Genomic DNA, 26,145 nt, shown 5'->3' on the forward strand with positions numbered 1-26,145 from the left:
GCGGGATGGTTCAGTATGCTTATATGAATGTGATTCCCTTATTTGGTTGAAGAACCTATGTTTGTTGCTTCACCATTTCACAGGACCTTTGAAAGAAATTCGTCTGCTTGTTGTCTGTTTGTTTATGTTTATAAAGCGTTTTACACAAGGAAAGCCCTGTTTTCACGAGTATGTGTAAGTAACTTTATTGACAAAACCGGGACAGAACAATAAGATCGGTTTTCCTATATTCTAAGTTAATTTTCTTTGTTAAATGTCTTTCTGATTTGTTTTCGTTGCGCAGTTGGCTGTTTTGGGGAGTCACTTTGCATGGAAAGAAGAAAGTAAGGAGGAAGAAAGGCTTAAATAGCAGACGTCTTTCCATTCCCACAACAATTACACGTACTCATAAAACATATTTACTATATTTCTTCATGATTTTTGTCCTTTTATATTCTTGGTTAGCGTCAACAGTGCCTTAGTCTGTTTGTCGATGTGAATATCTGCAAATCGTTTATCGAAAATGATTCTGTACACCTTGATAGTCCGATCAAAGGATGGACTTGCCCTGTCGGCCTCAACAGATTTTAATGATGAAGGTCTAAGAGATGTTAAAGAAAGCAAGAAATACCTTAAACTTTTAGCCAAAAAGGCATTTCAGTTTCCTGACAGATGCATGCTTCATACTGGAACACACACAATTTAGTAAGTAAGACTTATTTCATGTATTGAAATTAAACGAAGCAGTAAGGTACATTCAATTGTTGCTCGTATCCAATGGTTTTCAGTAACTGATTTTTACATTTGGAGGCCTGTCAATAATAGTGATACTCAAGATATGCCTTTAACATATTCAGTGGACCAAGTCTCCTAACTTATTTTATTTGCTCTTGCTAGTTTGATTACAGGTCTGGGTGTTTCATATCTAGCACTGAGTGACCTATCATATCCCACAGTTTTGGGATTCAGCTTTTTGAATGAGCTCATGAAGGAATTTCTGGGGAAATACCAAGCACTGGTTGTGAATCAAGCTAGGCGACCATATTCATTCATTGATTTCAGTAAGTATATTATTATTGTTTCTTTACTCTTTGTCCAAGGAATAGAATTAAAAAATGCAAGTTTACCCAGTACCCAGGATTAAGATCAAACTTTATTTCTTAATTATCAGATAATGTCATTCATTCTGCTAGGCAAAGATATAACAAGCCACAAAGCTTATCAACAAGGATAAATTTGACAGAATTGAGTGACGAAATACGCTTACGACCACCTCATATTATTTCTCTTGCCGAAGTTAAGCCTTTGAATGGATTTCATTCTATTAATATATCAAAGGCCACAGGTACTTGTTTCCTAGCATTGTTATTATCATCCCACTTCTTCTTTGCACTATTGAACAACAGTTGTTGAACATTGATCATTTATGATTTTCAGTTGGGCCTCCTTTGAGACTGGAGCCCGTCTCTTGGCTTGGCTATGGAATAATTACTATTGGATTCATGCTCTGTATCATTGATTTTTTGAGAGCAGAAGCATCAAGCTATTCCCGTTTTCATGTAAGTACATCTGGAAGACAAGCAATTATGTGTCAGTGTAATACTTATTTGCTCCTTTCTTTCCTTTTGATAGGATTCAGAAGTACATGCTTTTGTCTTTTGCATTGAAAGTTTTGTAAGATCATTTCAGGTTGGTTAATGCCTTTAAATATTTTTTCTCTAGAAAACAGCCTTTAATTTTAAATAATGGTGATTGTTTTGTTCAACAGATGGCAATATATTATTTTGGTGGAAGAAAATATTTAAAGTACATGTGGATCTGTGTTGCAATTCTGTTCTTATCAGGTCTATCAGTGTGTGATTTAAGAGACAGATGGCAAAATGGTCTACGAATATTCATAACTGGCGCTTTGATATATTTGACCATTCAAAGAAAACATGAAATGAGACTTCCAGACTACAATGTTTAAGATCCACCACATTTCAAATGTGATCTTGACAGACTACATACCGTACATACTTCATGTATACATCAACATCACTGTTGAATGACAACTGATATGACTACAGGTCAGTAGTTGAGTGCCAGTCTCCTATGTCAGATTCTTGGAGTATACAATTTATCTTCAAATTTTATATCATAATATGAAATATTAAACAGTTTATATTTGTGAGACGAGCTACTTTTCATCATGTGCTAGACAAGCCAGTATTTTCAAACATCTTTGTGTCATAATTTTATTGTTAGTCAACTCCAAGTTGCAAAACACAACTTAAAAACTAAACTTAGCCAATAATTGGACCAAAAGCATTTGTTGAGTTCATAAAATGTGCTGACAATCTAAATTTGCAAAACTTAATTCTGAGTTAAACCTTTTTTTCTGAACATGCGACTATAACTTAATATGGTGTCATGGTCTGCCTGAACAGTTTGCATAAGCTATGATTATTAAAGCAGTATTTATAATCGTCAATATCACCATCATAAGTTGAATTTGCATGCTATTGTTTATGGTCGGTTTTCCATGTTCTCTTTTCCATGTATTCCTTTCTGAACTGTTAGTGGTTGGATTACTCAATACTTTTAAAGAAACTCGAGACTTCTTAGACTACCCATTTTATATGGTATGAAGAAAGGGCACCCTTCTCCCGTGATTTCAGTTGATGTTCATGTTCTTACTCATTCCCATCTCTAGTCCTGTGATATCACTTTATAAATTGTGTCATAAATCTTAGATGAATTGACATTTTTATTATTATTGCTCTGTGTGCATAAAGATGTTACAGTAATATGAGCCACTTACTTGAGGGTAGTAGATCTATTTTTTGGTATGTTTTTAGAATGTGAAATAGGAACACTTTTAGCATTCAACATCCATAGGTAATTTTCAAATGCCTTTGGAGCTTGCATTCCATGTGGTTGATGTAATTGTTTTACTGATGTTACCTTTGCTATTATTTTATTTTAGGAAAGAGTTGTGAGCAACAATTAAAGTTATCAGTCTATCTTGTAATTTAATCTGTTTCTCCTCAGAATACTTTTCTATGATGTTTTTGTCATAGGAAGTAGCACAAGTCATGAGACTAGGGCACAAGTGGAGATGTGCAGTTTGTCCCTGTTTGCTGTTATTGCACATGTATTGATCTTTTTGGGGGGCATTTTTAAACCTAAGGGTAATATTTTAAAAATAAATAAAAAATGTTGTTTGTATTTTCTTTTAACAAAATGCAGAGAAATCTCACGAAATAAATGTTTTTAAGTACGTCTTTGTTGTTCTTCGCCTTACCACCGGGTAAGTTTGAATTTGGCGCTCTTTCTAGCCGATAGTCCGACTTCCCCCTCCACCCCTATTTCCCCCTCCCCCTCCCCACCCCTTCGAACACCAGATGCCTACGTGAATGGTGGACGGAACGACGGAATCAGATTGTTGTGACGAGTTGTAAAGCCCCTCAAAGGTCACCGATCGTCTGCCAGCTGGGGTTATCAGTGCCTCTCGACCTGCGGTTATCATCCCACGATGTTTAACTTGTGTCGGCAAGCGCAGAGAGCCAAGAGGTAAACACTAGATAAGAGGCAGTGGAGTAGCCAAAGGGCCCGCCGTCGCGCGTAGCGTAGCGATAGCGAATAAAGACAATCGGCAAGGTGGCTCGCGACCGAGCCCACTGCTCGGCCCGCTTATCTCGAGGCGAGGGGCGTGCCAGTGTGGGCGAAGGGGTTGCTGCCTCTCGAGGTCCTTATCTCCACCTCGGAACAGGAAACTCGGGCCGAGGCGGCACCGCTCGACCTCGGGGCTGCGGGCTGCAGGCAGGTTGCAGGGGGGTTAGGTCAATTATTCTGCGCCCCGGTCGGCTCGTCATGTCGATCCAAAGGGGTCCCATCTCCAGGAGGACCGAGTAGCGTGTTGCCCATCCGCCCGCTTGCCGCCCTTCTCGTGTCACTCGACACTTCCAGTCCCAGAATGTTTCGCTGGCCCCACTTCCTGCTGTTCGGCTGTCCACTGTCCGCGGACATGTTTTTGATTCGGTCCGGTTTCAATCCCGGAGCTGCCACCCTGACTTTGATTAGCTCCCCCCGTCCGGTGGAAAATTTTGCTTTTCGACGTCCCTTTAACCTCCCTTGACCTTGTCAAGCGGCGCGCCCACCGCCGTGACGTAGGTGAAAGGTGTTGGCAAGGCTCCGTGAATGCCCGTGTCAGCTGTTTCGGTCTTGGAACGGGCCAGGGGAAAGGAGGGAAAGGGTTACACTAGATGCCATCAGTGTTTCTAACTCTGGTTGCTTCTGTGTCACTTTTGTCATCCGTTTCAACTTTATTTCTCTATAAAATTTGGTAGTAACAATTGTCAAATTTTGACATGTCTGTACATGATAAGTCTTCTCTATATCCTCAACAAATTTTCCAATAAAAAAATGAAGAGGAAAAAAATTTGAGAAAGTAATTTATAATTTGCGTTAAATCATGTGTGTCTTTGAGCTGCTTGGCCCTTTTTTTCTACGATCGAGTCATGTATTTTTTGTTCTCTTGTTTTTCAGCTTTCCAAACTCATTGCAGTTTGGCTCTCTTGTCTCGGTGGACAAAGTTCCTAATTTATCTGTAAAAAATGAACCGATTCTGGGTAAGTGCCCTTCACATAATTCTGTCTCGTGTAGAGTAGTCTCAACTGGGAAGCGCAATCTGTATCTTAAAAATGATTTGCGCTTCAGGGTACCTCCCAGGAAGCAAGGAGCGGAAGGAGTTGGAGAAGGCCTTGAAGGAAGTTGCTGCCACTGTTGAAGATGTTCCTATCGTGATTGGAGATGAAGAAATCAGAACCAAGAATGTGAGGCATCAAGTGATGGTGAGTTCTGCTGCTCCTTGATGACTTTAAACAATATGGGAAGAAGGGCAAGTCGAGTGAAATGTACTTCATATCACCAAAATCATAATGAAATTCGTAAATTTTTTTTTTCAGCCCCACAACCATTCAAAGAAGATTGCCCAGTATTACTATGCTACTCCAGTAAGTTATCAAAGAAATCACCACATGATTTCATATTGTACCATATGATCCATCCAGTTAATACCAATAAGACATACTTTGCCATTCATCTTTATCAAAAAAAAATTCTCCCAATTTTTTAGGACCTTATTAAAAAAGCTATCAGCACAGCCAGTGAGGCACAAAAGACATGGGACAATGTGCCAATGACTGAGCGCATAAAGATCTGGATGAAAGCTGCAGACCTGATGGCGAATGAGTACCGTGCAAAACTGAATGCTACCACCATGTTGGGGCAGGCTAAAGTAACAATTCAAGCTGAAATAGATTCTGCTTGTGAATTGATTGACTTCATCAAGTAGGTTCCATCATTTAAAATATTCAATCAATCAATCACGCAACCCCTCATCAAAAATTTTCTTTTTGCATTTTTAAATACTTATCCAATACCATAAACAACAAATCTTGTTTTCAGGTTCAATGCTTATCATGCAAATGAATTAGCTGACTACTCGCCTATTAGTCCCAATCCAAAAGAGGGAAAGAATTCCCTCAGGTACCGAGGAATTGATGGATTTATTGCAGCAGTTTCTCCATTCAACTTCACTGCCATTGGAGGAAACTTAGCTTACACTCCTGCTCTCATGGTACAAGACTGTTTCAAATGGCATAAAAATTTCCTAGTGAAATTGTTTTACGTGGAATTTTTCCTTTTTAGGGTAACGGAGTGCTGTGGAAGCCCTCAGATACAGCTCTGCTTTCAAACTACACCATTTTCAAAATTATGCGTGAGGCAGGTGTGCCTGCTGGTGTGGTAAATTTTGTACCTGCGTTGGGACCAGACTTTGGTGACACTATCACAAACTCTGAACATTTAGCAGGAATCAATTTCACTGGTTCTGTTCCGTAAGTATCATGAAATATTTTTCACTAAAAAATTAATGATGTTTGAAGAAAACTAATGCACAGTTTCCATCGCATAGTACATTCTGTCGTTTGTGGCGACAAGTTGGAGAGAAGATTAACATTTATCGCAATTTCCCTCGCCTGATTGGAGAATGTGGAGGGAAGAACTACCATCTAGTTCATAATAGTGCTGATATAACCTCTGTTGTAAATGGCACAATCCGTTCTGCCTTTGAGTATTCAGGTCAGAAGTGTTCTGCCTGTTCAAGGGCATACATTCCCAAATCCATCTGGCCTAAGGTAAATTTTAAGAAATCTGCACTTTATTCCCCCATTTATATGGTTTATATACTTTAGAGTAAATGTTCAATCAAATCCCTCTGAGCCTTCAGTTTTTTTTTATCATTTTTGTTTTTGCTAGGTAAAAGAAGGACTTCTTGCTGCAAGAGACCAACTCAAAATTGGAGATGTAACAGATGTAAAATCATTTACATCTGCTGTTATTGACAAAGCTGCCTTTGATCGTATCAAGGGATACATTGACTATGCACGCAGCAGTAAAAACCACGAAATAATTGGTGGAGGTCAATATGATGAAAGGTGGGTTGTGTTTTCATACCATTGAATCATCTGATCTAGCTATCAAAACAAATCATTCTTATTTGTTGCCATTCCAGCTCTGGCTACTTTGTTCAGCCTACCATTATTTTGTGTAATGACCCATCAGACAAGATAATGAAGGAGGAGATTTTTGGCCCTGTGCTGTCAATTTATGTGTATGAGGACAAGGACATTGATTCAGTTATTGATAATTTGAGCAATATTACTCCTTATGCTCTGACTGGTGCTCTCTTTGCTCAGGATGAGTAAGTGACTCTTATGCCAATGAACTTAGCGTAAGCCTAATGTTTATTTTTTTTGTCATGACAATCATGTTAAATTTGGAACCCCCTGTATTGCAGGAAGTTTGCCAGGAGTGCCATTGAAAAGTTGAAGATGACTGCTGGAAATTTCTATGTCAATGACAAGTCAACAGGATCTGTTGTTGGCCAGCAGCCTTTTGGCGGAGCAAGGATGTCAGGTACCTATTTCGCTTTTAATTTACAGATTTGAGAATCTTGTATAAAAATATTTATTGACTGCATCTACAATGTAAGATAGACATTCAATTTCTCTTTGATTGACTTTACAGGTACTAATGATAAGGCTGGTGGTCCCCACTATGTTCTCCGCTGGGCCAATCCTCAATCAATCAAGGAAACATTTGTACCTTTGACGGAAGTGAACTATCCCTACATGAAAGGGTAAAGAGATGTTGCTGATGGAAATAATCTGTGATAGGAAGAAGCAGAGCAAATCATCGCTGTCATGAAAAAAAAAAAATGTTTTCATTTCATGCAAAGTAAGCTTTTCCACCCTGTAATCCTGCATTATAGTATTTGTAAATGTACCCGCTTCTTGTTATTTTGTGCTGTTAAGTTTTTTAATGCTAATACCAACCAGATTGGAACAAATGTAGCTTCTATCACTCTGAAACAGATACTGTGTAAGTTGTAGTCAACTGATTACAACTCCAAGAAAGAAAGTAGTGTTTTTATTATTTGTGAAAGTTATCTGTGTAATTAAGGTATTATGAAGCTTGTGAAAATTTTTCACAAGGTTTTGGAAACCTTTTCTATTTTTAATCATGTTCTTGAGTTTTTTTTAAAATATGAAACGTTTGTGTCCTTTTTATCTCCTATCAGTTCCATTTAATTGTGAGAAAGACATTTTGATTAATTTTGTGATTCAGGTTGGGAAAGACCTTTTGCATTTTATATGTTTTAGTTATAATTAGTCTTAACCATCTAAAACATATGATCTGACAGAAATCTCTTTTAACTGGATGTTGTCCAGTGCTTGGTTTACCTATTGTGAAATAGCTTGTGATGTGCAGTACCTAGGAAGTTGTGTTTATTTCTTCTTTATGTTCTTGTGACAAATTTTGTTCATTTCTCTTTAGTTTGACTCAAATTATTGTGTACTTCAGAATAGTTTCAGTCTTTAAATTGTATTCAACCTTGAAGAGCAATTTTACCTAGTCAGTCAAGGCACTTGTATCAGGTTTGAATTTTGGGAATGGAATATCAGTTAGAGACTCCTTTTGTTTTGGTTGAAACCTTGTGAACAACATTACCAGAATCCTTCTAACTGGGAGAATGCAGGGCAGTTTCCTGATCAATAGAGCTTTATAGTACTTTTCTACCTCCATTGATGTACTTATGCAGTGCATCTAAATTCACAAGAAAAACGTGTTGTAACGATTGTGTCCATTTTTATTTTGGAAGATAGTGCATTGGATAATGTTTATTGCTGTAGTTATCTTAATTTTTGTTTTGTCCCGAATTTGTTTTTAAATAAGGTGTTCACACTAACGTTAGTTAGTGTATTGAGTTACCCATTGTTTTGTAATTAAATGTAGTACAAACTGAACTATCTCATTTTTCATTAAAAATGATTGTGGATATTGGAGTAAACATATGGTGTTTGATGTAAAATTCCCCCTCCCTAGTTATATCCCAGTATTTTCGTTTTGGAGAGTTCCTTTTATTTTTTTATTGATGCTCCATCTCGCCAACCCCTGGATTCCTGACAATATGTTATAGATAGCAACATTTCTCTTTTCTTTGCATCCAATGCCTTATCTTAGTAGATCAATTCTCTACAATGTGGTGTATGACATGACAGGTAGCTTTTGGTTTCACTATTTTAGGAACAATTAAAGATACAGATGTATTTCTCAAATTCTCAGAACAATATGTATGTGTTGTAGGAGTAGATTTTTAACAAAGTTAGGGTTTGATTGATAGAGTAAGTCCAATTGACATGATTGCTATTTTCACAGTAGATTTTTGAATGAATTTTATTGTGCTTTAGTATAATTATCTTTCAGTAAATGAAGTATGATGTACATATTTGTCCTAGTGTAAAACAATTGCAACTGCACGACAATAAAGCTGTTGAGAGTTTTTAATCATTCTGAGTTGTTTCCCCAACCTTCACCGCTTCACCATGCCGCACCGTCGGAGCTGCCCCGCCACCTTCTCTTTTTTCTCAGCTTGCGAGTTGAGTTCGGCTCATAAATGCCCCAAACCCAAATTGCGGCCGGCCTCTGAAGACCATAGAGAGTTGACAAACCCGTTCCCTGCCAACCTGTGCAAGAGAGAAGGTCGACGCGGGGACCGAGTGACGAGGCCCGGCCGCGGACTGCGGCTTTCAGACACGGATACGACTGCTCGCTACTCCTCCGCCGACTCGGTGCCAACGCGAAACGACCATTAGGTAACGGCCCAGCTCCGGAGAGGACGGAGGAGAGGGACGCCTGCGAACTCCAGGGTAGGCAATCCCGCTGTGCTCCGGTGCGCGGAGGTGCTACGGATTGCCTACCTCGCAGGCTGGGTCGGAGCCCCTGCGAACTCCAGGGTAGGCAATCCCGCTGTGCTCCGGTGCGCGAGGTGCCACGGATTGCCTACCTCACATGCTAAGGCTGGACCTCTAGGTCGAGCCGAACCTGGCCGCGTGCTTCAGCGCGTCGGTCAGGCCTAGGCCCTAGGCCTAGGGTCTTGGGCCCAAGCCCAGCCCAGTCGGCCTGCACCATGGCGAGGGCCGCCTCGAGGCTCGCCCTGCCCTCGGCCCTGCCGCCGCTGGCGTTCGCCACTCTGCTGGTTGCAGTCGTAAACGTGACGGCCGTGCGTGTCGCGCTGTACACTGTATGCACTTACACTGTAATGTTACACTGTGCGTTCTTGCACTGTGTGCATCCGATGCGGTCGGACTGCCAGGGTTTAGACAGCGGCGTGCTCTTACCGGTTCGCTGTCCTGCAGGGACTTCAGGGACGTGTCCGCGACAAGAACAAGACCAACGAGGTGCACGCGTTCGGAGCCAAGGAGCCCGGCGACGTGGAGCTGTTCACCAAACTCGTGAGGAGGAAGCACCTTCCCACTAAGGTAGAGAGTCCAGGGCAGCTACGAGAGGACAAATGTGAAAATTTTGCAAAGTGTGTGCGGGCTGAGGTTCCCTCGTGGGGGCTTTAGGATCAAGGGAAGACAAGTGCTGTGATGTGGCAGGCTCAGAAAGACAATAGTCCTGCTACAGTTGGGGTGGTATGCGAATAGATTTTGACCGCCTCCACCGGCGCACTGTGCACCTGCCCCCTGTGCCGCAGGGACGGCTGGACGCGGTGCGCTACCCGCCGGGCGGCGGCGAGTCCAAGAACGTGGTGACGCACGTGGAGGTGTCGGTGCCGCAGCGCACGCTCACCAAGGACGAGGTGCACATCACCGAGGGCGGGCCCGGCATGAGGTTCGTGGCCCTCACCGTCGGGGGACGCCGCAGCTTCCTCGTCGACTACACCGTGACGGTGTTCGGCCACGAGGCGGGCGTCGCCAAGCCGGAGAAGGTAGAGCGCCACCGGGACTTGCGGCAGTGGCGGACCCAGAGGCGCCCAGGGGGCAAAGTAGCATTTAGAGGATAGATATGGCTTTTGGTCCACCCCTCAAGCGGTTACCCCAGCGGTTCCCAACCTTGGGGTCGCGAAAAAATTTCGAGGGGTCGCGGCGAGGTGGCTGGGGTCGCCTGGGGTCGCGGTGTTTTCCCGGCTGGCCCACACGCCGAGCACTGGCTGCTTAAATGCCGCAAAGTTGATCAAAACGGTCACAAATGTCTGTAAAAGATCGTGTTTTGGGCCGACTTTAAGCATCCACTGCGTCTGATCCGAGGCGGTAAATCGTCCTCCCTCAACGGGCAATTGGTCTTTGGACCTTCCTTTTGCATGCCTTTGTTACGGAGTGTGATTATCTGCCTTAGTTTGGAAGCAGTACTGCCGCAAAGTTGGTCTAAACGGTCACAAATGTCTGTAAAAAAATCGTGTTTTGGGCCGACTTTAAGCATCCACTGCGTCTGATCCGAGGCGGTAAATCGTCCTCCGTCAACGGACAATTGGTCTTTAGACCTTACCTTAGCATGCCTTTGTTACAGAGTGCGATTATGTGCCTTAGTTTGGGAACAGTTTTGCCGCAAAGTTGATCAAAACGGTCACAAATGTCTGAAAAATCGTGTTTTGATCAACTTTGTGGCAAAACTGCTCCCAAACTAAGGCAGATAATCGCACTCCGTAACAAAGGCATGCAAAAGGAAGGTCCAAAGACCAATTGCCCGTTGAGGGAGGACGATTTACCGCCTCGGATCAGACGCAGTAGATGCTTAAAGTCGGCCCAAAACACGATTTTTTAAGACATTTGTGACCGTTTTGATCAACTTTGCGGCAATACTGCTCCCAAACTAAGGCAGATAATCGCACTCCATAACAAAGGCATGCTAAAGGAGGGGTCGCGTGGGGTCGCGAAATTTTTCCTGGGGGTCGCGGAAAGTTTTGGCTACAAATTTGGGGTCGCGAACCGCAAAAGGTTGGGAACCGCTGGGTTACCCCCTTCCCTGCATTTCCCCTTTCTGCCCTACCCGCGCCCGATTTGTAGCTATCACCGCCGGCGCCAGCTCATTGGTGGAGCCGTGGAACTTAGAATCCTCAGTCTGGCTTGTCACCGGTGTTTGTCCGCAGCACGCAAGCGGTGGCGGTTCCACGGAGCCAGCGGCAGCGACAGGCGGCCCCACGGAGGACGCGGCCGCCGCCGAGGGAAGTCCCGACAAGCCAGACGACTCCCCGTGACACCGGCCAGTGCACTGCGGTGCCCACACTGGCAATTACTGCCCAAGCAGGCAAGCCTCAAGCCTCGGTGCGGCCAATCCGGGAAAGGGTCCCGGAATGGAAGACATGCACGATTACGGCTACTGCTGACTGGACAGGGATGCGCGTCAGATATAGAGAGTGAGAGACAGGGAGAGCATGATTACAGGTCTCTTGGTTGTTGTTTTCACTCAAGACTGGAGTCCAGAACGAAATAGAACAAGTGGTTTAATGACTGACATAAATTTTATTGCACAGTTTTTGTGTCATCTCACCCGTTTGGATCACTTTAATTGCAATATTATCACATGATTATATTGGTTCTCTCATTCTAAAAGAAAACCTAATAAATGCTTCACAGGTACAATATATTACCATAGATGTATATCTATATTCTACAACATTAATTATCTCCACTGAATTGAAACACATTTAGTTCATTGCAAATAAAAATAAAAACATAAAAAACAGTTATTTAAAAAAAAGCTCAGACAATCTCTGAAAGTTTTTCCTTAATTTCCAAAGCAGAGGCCCACACACACACATTTGCCATGATTTTCTTCTTACTTTCTTCATCTGTTTGAGGGTCTGTTAAGAGCTTTTCCAGGGAAAATCCTTTCCTAGGAAACACATGATCAATTCGAGACAGTTTAGTACTTGGACAGTAATCATTTCTTCCATCTCCAACATAAGCGACACTAGAGAATGTTACTCCTTCCTCGTGCCTTTTCTTCAAATGCTCGTCAAGAACCGAGCCTTTACATAAATTCTCAGGACACTTGTCACACCAATTTTGACTATGATACATGGTTATATTCAGTAATCCGGATGAATCAAAGACTGCTTGATTGGTATACACAGAATGGACGGAATCACTTAACTTCACATTGTCAAGCCAAGTTTGAATGAATATTGAATTGGAGTCTGAGATGATTATGATTTCAACTTCTGGGTTATCCAAAAATTGGAGTAAATCCATCATTCCGGGCGTTGGAGGGATGTTCTGAAAAAAATAGGAAGAATGTTCATTGGTTCAAAAATGAAATAGTCTTAAACCAATAATTAAGAATAAAAACTTACAGCAATAGTATCCAAGTAGAGGGACTCTGTCGCTCCTTCTTGGTGAAGCAGGTTGAAAACATTTTGCATGTATGTTGTCCAGCTTTCAGCTAGTTTGCATTCCTAATTTGTTGGCAGGAAAATAATAACCATTCAGTTCAAACGCAGTAGTGAAAAAACACTCAAATTTCATAAATTGATTTTAGATTTTATTTGAAAATAAGTTAACCAGATAAAGCAGCACACGAAATTAAGATATGAGAAGCTACTACAGTGGACGAGTTGACTTACTGGTGGCTTAGTTTGTAGAAGTTGCCGTACAACAGTGTCACTGTTGCCATCGATAATAGTGTGATCAAAGTCAAAAGCTATGAGTAACTTCTTGACCATCTGCAAAGAAGCATGGATTTAACTTCAAGTATTCAAGTAAAAGAAGAAAATTCAGCCTTCAATGGGTATTTCATCAGAAGATAAATGAATGAAAGACGAATCAAAAACATAACCACTACATGACATATCGTTTTGTAGACATCTTCACCTTTGAGTTGAATGGCAGCTGGTAGTTTCTTTGGAACTTGTGGCAGTGATTCAGCTGCGAAAGAAATTTGAAGTTTCTGAACGCCAGTTCGAGGAGAATTTACGAACAAGACGTGAATGTCTGACGTTTGACAGACACAAGCAAGTTTGTTTGTGTAGTCTGGCCTGAGTAGTGGGTTCGACCCTTCGCCACGGGGAGCGCTGCAGTCGCGAAGCCACGTTCGCGCGACTTTACGAACATGCGCGCGGTACGGGCAAAAACAAATACAGAAACGAGAAGGCTTGGGGTAACAAAACATTTAATACTCAACTAAAACAACAATGTACAAATTGACAAAAACAATTAACAATGACTAATAACAACAAAACTACAGTATAACACAGTCAAAGGCGACAGGGGTGCGGCTTGATGTTGCCAGCATCCCTCGTACTCAGCCCCACGAAAAAGTTAAATAAAAAGTCTTGATCAAATCAAAGAACACACGCCAGAGCCAGAGCACTCTTGAGATCGGGAATGAAACATCCTGGTGCTGGATCCTGCGAGCCCCTCGAAGATGGCCACCGGTCACTCAAAAAATAATCCAAACAACATTATTTTTTCGTGACCGGCACCGTTCCCGAATAACGCGGTAGTTGGTGGGGTCCGCGGCGCGCTGGTGGCGCCACGGCGGCGGACCCGGCCTCCTAGCCGTACTGCCTGAAGTTGGCGTAGCTCTGGCCGGTCTGCGTGGAGAAGGAGCCCTTGAGGGGCGGCGACGCGGTTGCCTTGACGCCGGCGCCGAAGAGGCTCTTGTGGCTCTGCTGGATGGGCTGCTGGGGCTGCTGCGGCTGCTCGGCGGGCTGGCTGTACGTCGAGACCTCGGGGCCGGCGCCGTGGGACGCGGAGGGCTCGCCGGACAGCTCCCTGAAAAGCAACGAGTGCTGTGACGGCGCCAGCGAGCTGCACCCACCGCGAGGCCAAAGTTCAGATTAAGTTCATTTCGCGGGAACGATTTGCATAGAATAACGGCATTTTGTTAGTTGATGATTTTTAGGGGAGAGTTTGTGCAGGGTGGTAGCCTTGTGAGTGTTATTGTTATTTATGCATTCCGTTCGATCGGGGGACTGGCTGGCTCACCTGAAGTGCTGCGCGTGGAGCTGGTGGGCCTGGGGCGAGTTGAAGGACAGGGTGGGCTGGTGGTGCACGGTGGGGTGGTAGCGCTGGCCGCTCTGTGCCGAGGCCGCCGGCAGCGCCGCGGGGACGTACTGGACCTGCTGGTGCACTTGCTGCTGCAGCTGCGGCTGCAGTTGGTGGGACTGCAGCTGGTGGGACGGCAGCTGGGGCTGCAGGTAGGCCATGGGGATCGGGGCGTGCTGGTGGAACAGCGTGCCCAGCGACATCTGGTGCTGCAAGTGCGGCTTGCCGGAGGGCGTGTAGTAGGCCTGCAACACGGGGACGCCAGGATGAGGATGTTGTTGACGAGCAGGACGTGCGCTCGGCGAAGTGGCGGCGGAGGCGGCAGCGCGCGGGAGGAGGACGACCAGCGGACTCATTCCGAGAGTTGCCGCCATCGCTCTGCCTCTCTCGCACCCGTGCGGGACGCCCCATGAGTGCGAGAGAGACAGAGCGACAGGGCACCCCGGCCAGGAAAGGCGGCACGACGACCCTCTTAAATCAACACGTATCGCCGCACCTTTCCTATCACGTATCGTGGCGGCTCCCCCTCCCCCTTCCAGTGGTGCGTGGCGGCGTGGCGCACTGCACTGCAGACTACACGGCGGTGAGAGGCAGCGGCCAGTGAAAGGGATTTGGGTTTACTGGCGGCGAAAAGGAGAGTGGCGCTCGGCCAACGCGTTGGCGACGGAGACTGATGCGCGCAGCGCGCAGCTCGAGGCGCCGCTTCCAGGACGTCCTGGACTCCGGCCGCCGCCCCAGGGCCCCGCCAGGACCCCGCCGACAACGCATTCCAGGACACACCGAGCCCTGCACAGTGTGCCGCACAGGATGTCACGTACTCGTGACCGGGGCCTTTGCGCCGCCAGCCGCTTGGCGCCGCAGCCTCGCCATCAATGATGACTTTCGCGCGTCCAGAGTAATTTAAAAGAAAGAAAGAAAAACTGCGCGGTCAGCAAAGGCGGTGCGGCGGTCTGCAATCCGCCGCGAGCAAGCCGAGCAAGCCGGCAGCGCGGAGCAGCGCGGAGCAGCGCGGAGCAGCGCGCACTGCACTGTGATTACTGACCCGCCTCGAAGCCCTAATGCAGGTCCGGCAAGTCCGGCCGGACCTCCGGCCTCTCCGCACGGCACCTCTGGCACCTCCGCACGGCCGTCCAGATGGAGGCCGGCCGGCCATCCAGTGTTGCGTCACCGAGCTCCCCGATGACGCCCCCTCCATGTGGAGGCTGCGGCGCGCGGCGCGTCCAGGCCTCGCCTCGCCGTCGCCGTGCTGTAAAGCCCCGAGGTGTCCCGCATTGCCGCAGCGCCGCAGGGCGACCGCGCGGCCAACTATGACGCAATAACGGTAACGGCCCCGCCCCGCCCCGCCGCGCTCGCGGGAAGTAAGATGTAAGTATAACGTGTAATGTGCGAGCGGCCGCGCGTAATGCCCTTCCCCAAGCCAAGCCCTGGGGCGGGGCGGGGCGGGGCGGGTACTGGCAGCCTCGCTGGCGGAGGTGGCGCTGGCGACCGCAGAGCGGCGCTCCCACGATCCCCTGTCCCTCGTCCTGCGGAGCTGGGCTTCGCGCAGAGTGCAGTCCTCTTCCCATACAGTCCACGGCGAGTTCCGGGGCTCCCATGGAGACCTGAAGATTCCATAGAGTCCTGGAGATTCCATAGAGTCCTGAAGATTCCATAGAGTCCTGGAGATTCCATAGAGTCCTGGAGATTCCATAGAGTCCTGGAGATTCCATAGAGTCCTGGAGATTCCATAGAGTCCTGGAGATTCCATAGAGTCCTGGAGATTCCATAGAGCCCTGAAGATTCCATAGAGTCCTGGAGATTCCATAGAGTCCTGGAGATTCCATAGAGTCCTGGAGATTCCATAGAGTCTTGGAGATTCCATAGAGTCCTGGAGATTCCATAGAGTCCTGGAGATTCCATAGAGTCCTGGAGATTCCATAGAGTCCTGGAGATTCCATAGAGTCCTGGAGATTCCATAGAGTCCTGGGGATTCCATTGAATCCTGGGTATTCCATTGAATCCTGGGCTCGCGTAGAGTTCAGGGGATTACATAGGGGGTCCATCCATGTAGTCCGGGGGCTTTCTCAGAGGCACGTATTTTGTGTCCCTCGTCCCCCCAAAGGACTGCAATCTCGCTGGGCTTCCTATGCGGCTTCAAAGGGCTCATTGATGAGAGCAGTGCAGGCACACCCCGGCCCGGCCGCCGTCTGCAGCGCTAGCAGCGCTCTGCGATCGGCCGAGGCTTGTGGCGCCGCAGCCCGCGAACGTCTTATTAGCTGTTTTGTTTGGCTGGCTTGTAGTGTGTAGGCTTTCGCAGAAAAAAAAGTAAAAATAATAGCAGCCCCCACCGCCATCTAGATCCGAGTCAGCGCTAAATCACGGTCAGGTAGACCGTCCGTCTCTCTCGCACGCACACCGCCCCGCCCCGCCCCGCCCCGCCCCGCCCCGCCCCGCCCGCCCCGCCCCGCCCCGCCCCGCCACGTAACGCGCGACGCCCGGCCCGCCACTATCGAACGAGTTTATCGCTCTGCCGCCGCTCCAATGAGAAAGTAGTATTTATTTTTAAAAAGATGAAATGTGGGGACGCGTGCCAGGACTGCCAGGACGCACTGCCAGCCACACTGCCAGCCGCGACCAGGTGCGGAAAGGGAAACTGCGTCGCACAAATTGGCAAATTATGCAGGTCGATGAAGTCATGCTTCAAGTGCGTCTAAAAAAAATATTGAAACATGAAGCCCGCTCGCCCAGAATTTTATAGCTAGTACGTATTAGGAAGAGCAACAGTTTGTTTTATGACTGTGATTGGTCAAAATTACTTCGTACTACTCATCAATATCCCTGATCAGAAAGACAACAACCGGAGTCACAAAGTGAAAGTAAATGCTAAGTGTATATGGTCAAATTTAAAAAAAAAACTGCAATGTTTGAAATTTTTTTTTTAAATTGGGAAAGGAAGAAAATAAATACATACATAGAAAAACCCTAAGGCCGGAGGAGTGGCGACGAAAGTCCCAATTAAATCCGAGTGGTCCAGCAAGACGTGCCGTGGCGTGGCGTGCCGCCGAGTACAAACCGTGCTGGTAATAACGCGGCGCCGCGCTGCGCCAATCAGCAACGCCGTGATTGTATTAGTAATTGCTGCCATGCGATCGACTTCCGCCTGCAGCACACAGAGAGAGAGAGAGAGAGAGAGAGAGAGAGAGAGAGAGAGAGAGAGAGAGAGAGAGAGAGAGAGAGAGAGAGAGAAGAGAGAGAGAGAGAGAGAGAGAGAGAGAGAGAGAGAGAGAGAGAGAGAGAGAGAGAGAGAGAGAGAGAGAGAGAGAGAGAGAGAGGGGGGGGGGGAGACAGCCTCGCTAATACACTAATACGCTTACACACACGTACAAGTGTGTTCGCAAACTCACCCACACACGTGCACGTGTGTTCACACACTCTCTCACACACACGTGTGTGTACATACACAGCGAAAGGGGGAAAGGGAAAGCCAAGAAAGAAGAGGTAGAGGCGCCCTAAATGGACCGTGCATGGGAAGAGGGACGAGGCGAGTGCAGTGGCGCCGTGGGCACGCCGTGGGCCTGGGCGGGCCGCGGGGACGCGGAGGACGACGAGGACGACGAGGATGGGCATGTGCACGGCGGGGACGGGGCAGAGCCGCGCCTTCTCGCGACGAGCATCAGTCTCTCGTTGAGGTGAACCGCCAGCAGACTGATTCCGAGAGTCGTTTCCGTCGCTCTGTCTCTCTCGCACTCATGGGCGGCGTCACATATAGGTGAGGCAGAGCGACGGAAAAGACTCTCGGAATCAGTCTCCAGCACAGCGCGAGCACAGCGGAGTCGGCACAGCACACACGTACGGCGTACGGTGACCATGCGGCTCGTCGACCTCCTCGCCGGGTGCAGCGCCCATGGCGGGGCCATGGCGGGGCCATGGCGGGGCCTCCTCGCTCTGTCTCTTTCGCACAGGGGGCGCTCAATGGGTGCGAAAGAGACAGAGCGTCCTCGGAGGACAGAAGACAGGCAGACCAAGAGGACTGCGTGAGGTGACCAGCCTGATTCTACAGGAGGGCATCTTCACCTCTCGCACTCACATTGGACGTCCCGGGGCATACAGGTGCGAGAGGGATAGACCGACGGCTGCACTGCGCGGAATCTCTCCGCAGTCCGAGGCGGGGCGGGGTGGGGCGGGGCGGGGCGGGGCGGGGCGGGGCGGGGCGGGAACGCCACCGCGAGGCGGCCCGTCCCGCCCGTCCCCGTCGTCCGCGGGGTCAGCGTGGAGGGTTAATAAAAAGTGGCGGACCGGAAATGGCGAGGAGGAAGAAAGAGGAAGAAGAGAATGAGACTGTCGCAATTCGCGTTTCGCATCGCGGAGGTCGCGCGAGCGGGGAGGCGCGAGTGGAGCGGCGTGGAGCGGCGCCGGCGGGGAATCGGATCGGCGAGTCGGACTTCGCGAGAAGAAAGGTCTTCGAGTTGCCGCTGCAGATGCAGATGCAGGTGTGCGCCAAAGCGTCAGGCTGAATTTCTCAATTTTACATGCAGTAAAGTACACTGTCAAAAATAATTAGGAAAATCCCGGAGGTCTTGTGGACAGCGTAATCTAATCTGGCACTCTGTCAAGGTTTGTCCGAAGCTTCGTTTTCCACATTGCGCCACTTTGCACCCGAAAACTTTGGGGAAAACGCTTCAAATGGGGACTTTTGGTACCGTTCGTTTTCGCCGTGTAGGTACTCTCGGGGGAAGTCCCGGACTCACCTGGATGTGGTTGGGGTGCGGGGCGATCTGGAAGGCGGCGACGTTGCCGTTGGGCATGAGCAGGTACATGACGTGGGTGGGCACGATGGGCGCGGCGGGCGCGGCGGACGCGGCGGCCTGGTACAGCAGGTGCTGCTGCTGCTGCTGCAGGTGGTGGTGCTGCTGCGGCGCGGCGGGCTGCTCGAACCGGTAGTGGTGCTGCTGCTGGTGGTGGTAGTGCTGGGGGTGGTACGCCTGCTCGGGCTCTCGCTCCTCCTGCTGGTGCTGGTGTTGCTGCTGGTGTTGCTGCTGGTGCTGGTGGTAGGCCGGGTGGCCCTCGGGGCGTTCCAACGGCCGCTGCTTCAGCAGCTCGGACTGCAGGTTGTCGCGCTCGATGTCCTCCAGCTTGACCTGCTTCTCGCGCACGCTGCGCAGCGCGCTGCCCCGCGGCGCCTGCAGCACCACCAGCAGGGCGGCGAGCGCGCACGCCAGCCTCGTCCAAGCCTGCGGGTCAGAGCAGGCATTCGACCAAAAATTAATTTAAAGCACCACAACACAGTAAAAATTTTACGAAGAATCGCTTCGTAAAACGAGAAAATTGAAGGCATTGTAAAATTGACGAAGACATGCTTTGTATTAAAATTGTACAGTGGGTCGTCACCACTCGGCAAGTCAAACGTATGTGCCAGTTCAGAAAACTCACAAACTGTATGCAACATTTATAGAGTGACCAATAAATCCAAAAGTACAGCGAAGACTTTTTTGGACGATGTGGCACACTAAGCGAGGTGCGGAGCATTGTCACAAACTGCCCCCCCCCCTTTCCTCTCACGCACTCCCTTTTCCTTGTTGCACTTCCTCGCACTCTCCGTTATCTTATGCGCGAAAGTGGAAGCGAAGCGAAGGAGGATCTAAGGCAGCTCACTGCAAAAATTTGCTGTCACTCCATGGCAAAATCGTGGATGACATTACCGGTATCATCAAAGCTCCTGTAGTTATTACATGGGCGCGATGGCAATGTCATCGATTATTGTTTCGATGACGTTAAGGAAAGTTAGCCTCGACACTGTCATCAAAGTGACAACCACGGGTATTTTGACAGTGTGCTGGCCGCTCACCATGTCTGCGAGTGTGGCGGGTGTCGGGGACGCGGTGTGCTCCAAGCGCGGCTTGACGGCGACTGGCGCGCGCCCGCCGCCGCCCCGCTATATAGACGGAAGGGGCGCCTCCACCTCCGCGGCGGTCGGGCCGGGCCAGAGGCTGCAGCCTGCCGCGGCCTAGGGGGGCGGGCCCACCACGCCACGGCACCACGGCCTGCGAGGCCCGCCGCCGCCCCTCCCCGCCGGGGGTCCGGCACAAGCAAACCTCCGAACGTATCGGGGAAGGTATCACGCCGGCCCTGGGAACCTCCAGGAGACACCGCAGAGACACCGCGGAGACACCGCAGACACCGCGGAGACACCGCGGAGACACCGCGGAGACACCGCGGAGACACCGCGGAGACACCGCGGAGACACCGCGGAGACACCGCGGAGACACCGCGGAGACACCGCGGAGACACCGCGGAGACACCGCGGAGACACCGCGGAGACACCGCGGAGACACCGTGGAGACACCGCGTACACTGAAAAACCAAACGTGGTCCAGACCGCACCACTGGTGTGGTCAGATGGATGCCATTTTGACCACATCAGTTGGTGTGGTCTAGACCACGTTTGACGACGGATGGTGCGGTCTAGACCACACCAGCTGGTGTGGTCAAAATGGCATCCATTTGACCACACCAGTTGGTGCGGTCTAGACCACGTTTGGTTTTTCAGTGTAGGTACCGCGTACCGCGTCGAGGCGAATCTCGGCACGCTGGCACTGTCAAAAACAACACTGAAAATTGAAAGATGGCAAACAGAATTTCAGTGAGAAATATTTCTCACCGTTGGGTGGCGAGAATCCAAATTTTCGCCAAATTTTGGCATGGATAGTTACCGTGTGGGTCCAAAGCCAGCCAAGTGGCAACGATTTGCCCGCACCCACAGTAACTACATTTTTCTTGCCGTGCGTGAACTGCTTCCGAGTGGGTGCACTGCTACAGTAGTAAAGGCGCCCTTTTGCAACCGGGTACTGCGCGGCGCCCCAGCCTGCTGTCATCCTCCTTGCCATCCGTTGCCTCTAGTTGCCGGCCGCCCAGGCCACCTCCTCATCCTCGTCCTCGCCCCGCCCCGCCCCGCCCCGCCCCGCGCCGTCCCACGCGTGGCGCACTAAAGGCGATCCTTTCACTGGCAGAAGCGTTATTGAAACAGGCAGGTAATAACCCCTCCGGTTTGGACGCGAGCTCGCCTGGGGCAGCCTGCCTGCGCCTGCACTGCAAGCTCGAGGCCGGGGCCGAGGCGAGGTCGTTAACAGCCGCTAAAATTCGGTATGCTACCCCCGACTGTCGCATTTCTTTGCTTACACTACACTATACAGCACGGCGGGCTGCTTAGAAGGCGAGTGTCATAAACTGCCCATTGTGCCGCTACCATACGGTCGCACGGTCCCATAGGCACCTCCAGGTAGTATTGATGCGGTGAAGTCGGAGTGCCCCTGGTGGTCACGTAGGTGCAAATCCAGGACACGCGTTGTTACGTTCCGAGCCCTTGGGTCGTGGCGGCGACGTTCGCTCTGTCCTACTCGCACTAATGGCGTGCCCTAGGTGTGCGAGAGAGACAGACAGAGTGACGCTGGCCGAGCCCACACCGCGTGCTGCAGCGTATAGCGGAGTACCGCCTCATGCAGTTCACCTGGCGTGCCCCCTCTCCCTGCAACCGATCCCCGCAGACCGATTCCGAGAGTCGTTTTCGTCACTCTGTCTCTCTCGCACCTATGAGGGTCGACCCCGCGAGTGCGGGAGAGACAGAGCGACGAAGACGACTCTCGGAATCAGTCCGCGGGGATCCCGCGGCTTCTCGTTCACTTCCGGCCGGATCAGGCCGGGGATCGCGGGGAGCTAGAGAGTGACGGGGCGGGGCGGGGCGGGGTGGGGGTGGGGCGGGGCGGGGTGGGTTTAGCTTTGGCACGCGGCATGGGCGGCGCCAAAACCCTCATCCGCCAGTCCGCCAGTGCGGCGTGCAGCCAGCAGCGCCGCGGTCCGCGGCCTGCCGCCTTGACTGCAGTTCCGGTCGGGTCGGGATGCAGTGCACGGAGCGCCAGCGGGATGCATCGGGATGCAATGAGCCAAACGCACTGCGGCGGGGCGGGGCGGGGCGGGGCGGGGCGGGACACTCCTGGGTCGTCCCCCGTTCTTCGGGGAGCAGGCTAGGCTGGTTGATGGCTCGGAGCCTCGCTCGGAGCTCGGAGGCTGCCCTGCCAGCCTTGCCCACCTGCACGGGATTTCTCGTCTGCGCCAAAGTAGAGGAGCCTCCTCTCAGAAGTTTGCAGCACACCGTGCTACTGCTACTACTGTTGACGCACCACTCGCGAGAGCGGGCGAGCCGGGTCTCTCACCCGTTCCCGAGGGGGTAACCACTCGCGTAATACCCTGTACACAAAAACCGTGTATTACGCGTAATACACGTGATCGTAATACCATTTTTGGGTCAAATGTGGCAAATTTGGGCATTTTAGGGCCGTAATACACGTGTAATACACCCGTAATACAGCGTAATACCGAGTAGTCTGTACACGATTTCTTGAAGTGTTTACCCCCTCGCCCGTTCCACTTTTCACTCTTCCTTTCGTTGAAAATTCTCAATGTTGATGGATTTTCGTCCGAAACCAAAAGGTCTAAAAAACCATCTATAGGTTTGCGCAGTTCATTTCACCCTCAAAAAAGTTGTTTTATTGAGTCAAAGAAATGTCGATGGGCCAATGAAAATTCGTTTGAATCAATCAATTTTCTTTCATTCTATAGAAAGGGGTTTTCTATGGGTGTGGGGCCCAAACAGAACCAGCCAGGACTCTGTCGGCGCCGGTGGGTAATCTATTTCCCCGAGGAGGTGCGACTGCCACGCCCCGCCCCGCCCCGCCCCGCCCCGCCCCGCCCCGCCCGCGACCACAGGTGTCTGCTGCTGCCCTGCCCCGCCATAATGCTGTTATGTGCGCCGACTCGGCGTGGCTCCGCGGCTCCGCGTTGCAGGAGCCAAGTTTGCAGCGTCGTCCCGTGGAGTGAAAAAACTGGAGCTGCGCGCGCACGGTGAACGAGGACCGTCTGGCCGGCAGTGAAGCGGTCCTAATGTCTTACTTTCGACGATGTGCCGAGGCTGCCTGCCTGCCTGCCTGCCTGCCTGCCTGGCTGCCTGCCTGCCTGCCTGGCTGCCTGGCTGCCTGCCTGCCTGCCTGCCTGCCTGCCTGGCTGGCTGCCTGCCTGCCTGCCTGCCTGGCTGCCTGCCTGCCTGCCTGCCTGCCTGCCTGGCTGCCTGCCTGCCTGCCTGCCTGCCTGCCTGCCTGCCTGCCTGCCTGCCTGCCTGCCTGCCTGCCTGCCTGGCTGCCTGCCTGGCTGCCTGGCTGCCTGCCTGCCTGCCTGGCTGCCTGCCTGCCTGCCTGCCTGCCTGGCTGCCTGCCTGCCTGCCTGCCTGCCTGCCCGCCTGCCTGCCTGCCTGCCCGCCTGCCTGCCTGCCTGCCTGCCTGCCTGCCTGCCTGCCTGCCTGCCTGCCTGCCTGCCTGCCTGCCTGCCTGCCTGCCTGCCTGCCTGCCTGCCTGCCTGCCTGGCTGCCTGGCTGGAGTGCGGAGGGCACATTGTCCTCCGCGTCTTACGGGGGACGGCATCCCGATGCCGGGCAGAGTCGCCCTGTCTCTGTCGCACCCCCTCGTAGCCCCCAAAGAGTGCGAGAGAGACGGAGCGTCGAGGAGAACATAGTTCGGAACCGAGCTGCAGGTGGTTCCCTCCGGTTCCCTCGGTTCCATTCGTGCAGGCAGGATTAGCGAACGGTAAAGTTTGCTTCCTGCACGCCACGCCACGCCACGCCACGCCATTCTACGCCACGCCGCGCGCCTCCCATCAGTAGTGTGACCATCGGCCGGCCCGACCAGCTCGGGACAAGTATGGACCCGGGGGCTTGGCCGGCGATTTCGCGTGGTTGTCATGCAAGCCTACGTCCAAGAGCAATTAACGGCAGTTAAGCGGCATGGAAAGTCTTAAGTCCATATTTAGAAAAGCGCGATCATATGACCCGAGTAGTTTCGATAGCAACTAGTATTCGCACAAGCTTCTTTAATATTTCTTCCTTCACTGTTAAAAACTTTTGCTGAAAATTAAGACTTTGACTTAAATCAATGTGCACAATCACCTTGACAACCAGCTTGACCCTGTTCTGAAAATTTCAGACTAAACTCTTAAAATTTATTAATTAATTAAATTTCCAAGTACATTTTGTACTTGAAAATGCTTGTGCCATGAACATGTTCTTGTCGTGCTCAAAGATGCCACTGGCTGAGGAAATCTTGCTCGTGATGACTGACGTGTCATGTCTTCGAACCGCATATTCAATAAGTTGGTTTTCATTTGAGCTACGCGTTAATCAGCCCATTTCGAAAGTGAAAAGTTTGCCCACGCCGGGACTGGCCCCTGTGGGATGAGGATGACTCCGAGAGTCGCTTTCCGTCGCTCCGTCTCTCTCGCACCTATACGGAACGCCCCATGAGTGCGAGAGAGACAGCAAAAGCGACTCTCGGAGTCAGTCTGCTGCCCCGCTTGACGGATGCCTCCATGGCTGCCAGTGTAGGGCAGTGCCGCCCGGGGAAATGGATGATCAGCACTCCGCCAACAGACAGACAGACAGACAGACAGACAGACAGACAGACAGACAGACAGACAGACAGACAGACAGGCAGACAGACAGACAGACGTGGCCCGACCGCCTCGAGGCCTGCCCAAATATGTAACGCGGCGACTTCGATCTTCCTCCGGCGTGGCGTGTTGCTGGACACCCTGGACTCCAGCGCACTGCTTCGTCGCTCTGTCTCTCTCGCACCCGCACGGGGCGCCGCACGAGGGCGAGAGAGACAGAGCGACGAAACCGCTGTTGAGCCTCCTGCAGCCGGCGGCCGCGGAACGGGCGCGAGAATGCCGCTGGAGGCGCGGCGAGGCGAGGCGCGGCGCGCGCACCCCGCAGTGGTCACTTCCGAAATTAGCTCGCGTGAGTGACCGAATGGATATCCGGGGTGTCGGGTGCGAGCAGCGGGCATGGAGCGCACTCTGGAGCCGCCTCGGGAGCCAGTCACGGAAACCACTGGCGTACGACTGCACTCCGAAAAAGAACGCTTATTGAAACAGGACAGTTATACTTGGAGCTGCTTGGAGCAAGGGTAATTTACCTCATGGCGAAGTAAATCATCCTGGCTCAAAATACATTTTCCCACATTCCATGTTATTTTTTTTTTTACATTCCAAGTTAATTTTCCACATTCCAAGTTAGTTTTCCACATTCCAAGTAAATTTTACGCACTCCAAGTATATTTTCGACTTCAAGTAAATTTTCGACATTCTAAGTATATAACTTTATCACATTCCAAGTAAATTTTGCACACTCCAAGTAATTATTTCTATTTCAAGAATTTTTTCTTGTGTATGTAGCTTGCTGAAGCCGCTGGTGCAGCGCCGCAGGGGGCACTGCACTGGAGTCCGCGCGTCGGCTAAAACTATACTTACAGTGGAGGAAACAAGCAGATTGATGTGCTAATAAGTGTTGTCTCACGGACGGGCGGATGCATTGCTCCGGGAAATCATAACCGTCAAAAGCGCCGCCAGGGCTACCCTCTCGAGACTCAATGTTGTGAGCCAAACTCCAGTTGTGAAGTCATACTTCAATAGAAACATCTTGTTAGTCAGGCAGACAGCAGAGCTGCAGTCAATGCTTCCGGCTGCGTTGTCCACATAACAAACTAATACAGATGCGGTAGGTACCCGGCGAAGCTCCGCCAACCGCTGCCGTTGCAAGACGCGTGTGGTGGTTGTATGGACTGGGGCATCGACTCCGGACTTACTCAGTACACGAGTTCACTGTTGAAAATATCTCAGAATTTTCCGAAGAACACTGTTGAGAAAACAATTGCCTCCAATTTTTGGATTCCAAACCCTTTAATGTTTCTATTTTGTGTATGAGTGACTG

At 50.1% G+C, this 26,145-nt stretch overlaps 5 protein-coding genes across 6 annotated transcripts; 3 read left to right on the forward strand and 2 right to left on the reverse strand.

Moving 5' to 3' along the window:
* Positions 1–44: 44 nt before the first annotated feature.
* Positions 45–3,241, forward strand: LOC117639415 (vesicle-trafficking protein SEC22a-like). Its single transcript, XM_034375041.1, has 7 exons — positions 45–174; positions 284–684; positions 877–1,040; positions 1,151–1,324; positions 1,417–1,538; positions 1,612–1,668; positions 1,748–3,241. The coding sequence occupies exons 2-7, from the start codon at positions 503–505 to the stop codon at positions 1,946–1,948; spliced, it is 900 nt and encodes a 299-aa protein (XP_034230932.1). The 5' UTR covers positions 45–174; positions 284–502; the 3' UTR covers positions 1,949–3,241.
* Positions 3,242–3,354: 113 nt separating this feature from the next.
* Positions 3,355–8,877, forward strand: LOC117639386 (delta-1-pyrroline-5-carboxylate dehydrogenase, mitochondrial). Its single transcript, XM_034374991.1, has 12 exons — positions 3,355–3,534; positions 4,510–4,592; positions 4,681–4,814; positions 4,929–4,976; positions 5,099–5,313; positions 5,431–5,602; positions 5,674–5,861; positions 5,939–6,161; positions 6,283–6,461; positions 6,539–6,727; positions 6,824–6,942; positions 7,054–8,877. Exons 1-12 carry the CDS (start codon positions 3,497–3,499, stop codon positions 7,167–7,169), a joined length of 1,704 nt encoding a protein of 567 aa, XP_034230882.1. The 5' UTR covers positions 3,355–3,496; the 3' UTR covers positions 7,170–8,877.
* A 463-nt stretch (positions 8,878–9,340) lies between these two features.
* Positions 9,341–11,820, forward strand: LOC117639428. Of its 2 annotated transcripts, none has more exons than XM_034375068.1 (4): positions 9,341–9,610; positions 9,726–9,848; positions 10,067–10,300; positions 11,459–11,820. In XM_034375068.1, exons 1-4 carry the CDS (start codon positions 9,497–9,499, stop codon positions 11,564–11,566), a joined length of 579 nt encoding a protein of 192 aa, XP_034230959.1. In that variant the 5' UTR covers positions 9,341–9,496; the 3' UTR covers positions 11,567–11,820. The 2 variants fall into 2 exon arrangements, with proteins under 2 accessions (XP_034230959.1, XP_034230968.1); XM_034375077.1 differs by having other exon boundaries at positions 9,341–9,589.
* Positions 11,812–13,369, reverse strand: LOC117639421 (pyridoxal phosphate phosphatase PHOSPHO2-like). Its single transcript, XM_034375055.1, has 4 exons — positions 13,182–13,369; positions 12,935–13,033; positions 12,665–12,766; positions 11,812–12,587 (listed from the first exon to the last, which is right to left on the reverse strand). Exons 2-4 carry the CDS (start codon positions 13,031–13,033, stop codon positions 12,072–12,074), a joined length of 717 nt encoding a protein of 238 aa, XP_034230946.1. The 5' UTR covers positions 13,182–13,369; the 3' UTR covers positions 11,812–12,071.
* A 117-nt stretch (positions 13,370–13,486) lies between these two features.
* Positions 13,487–24,503, reverse strand: LOC117644760 (GATA zinc finger domain-containing protein 10-like). The gene is made up of 5 exons (XM_034384412.1): positions 24,414–24,503; positions 24,241–24,348; positions 19,085–19,567; positions 14,298–14,602; positions 13,487–14,084 (listed from the first exon to the last, which is right to left on the reverse strand). The coding sequence occupies exons 1-5, from the start codon at positions 24,501–24,503 to the stop codon at positions 13,865–13,867; spliced, it is 1,206 nt and encodes a 401-aa protein (XP_034240303.1). The 3' UTR covers positions 13,487–13,864.
* Positions 24,504–26,145: the final 1,642 nt, after the last annotated feature.

This window comes from Thrips palmi, unplaced genomic scaffold, assembly GCF_012932325.1.
Source record: "Thrips palmi isolate BJ-2018 unplaced genomic scaffold, TpBJ-2018v1 HiC_scaffold_1, whole genome shotgun sequence".
NCBI classification, from domain to species: Eukaryota; Metazoa; Arthropoda; class Insecta; order Thysanoptera; family Thripidae; genus Thrips; species Thrips palmi.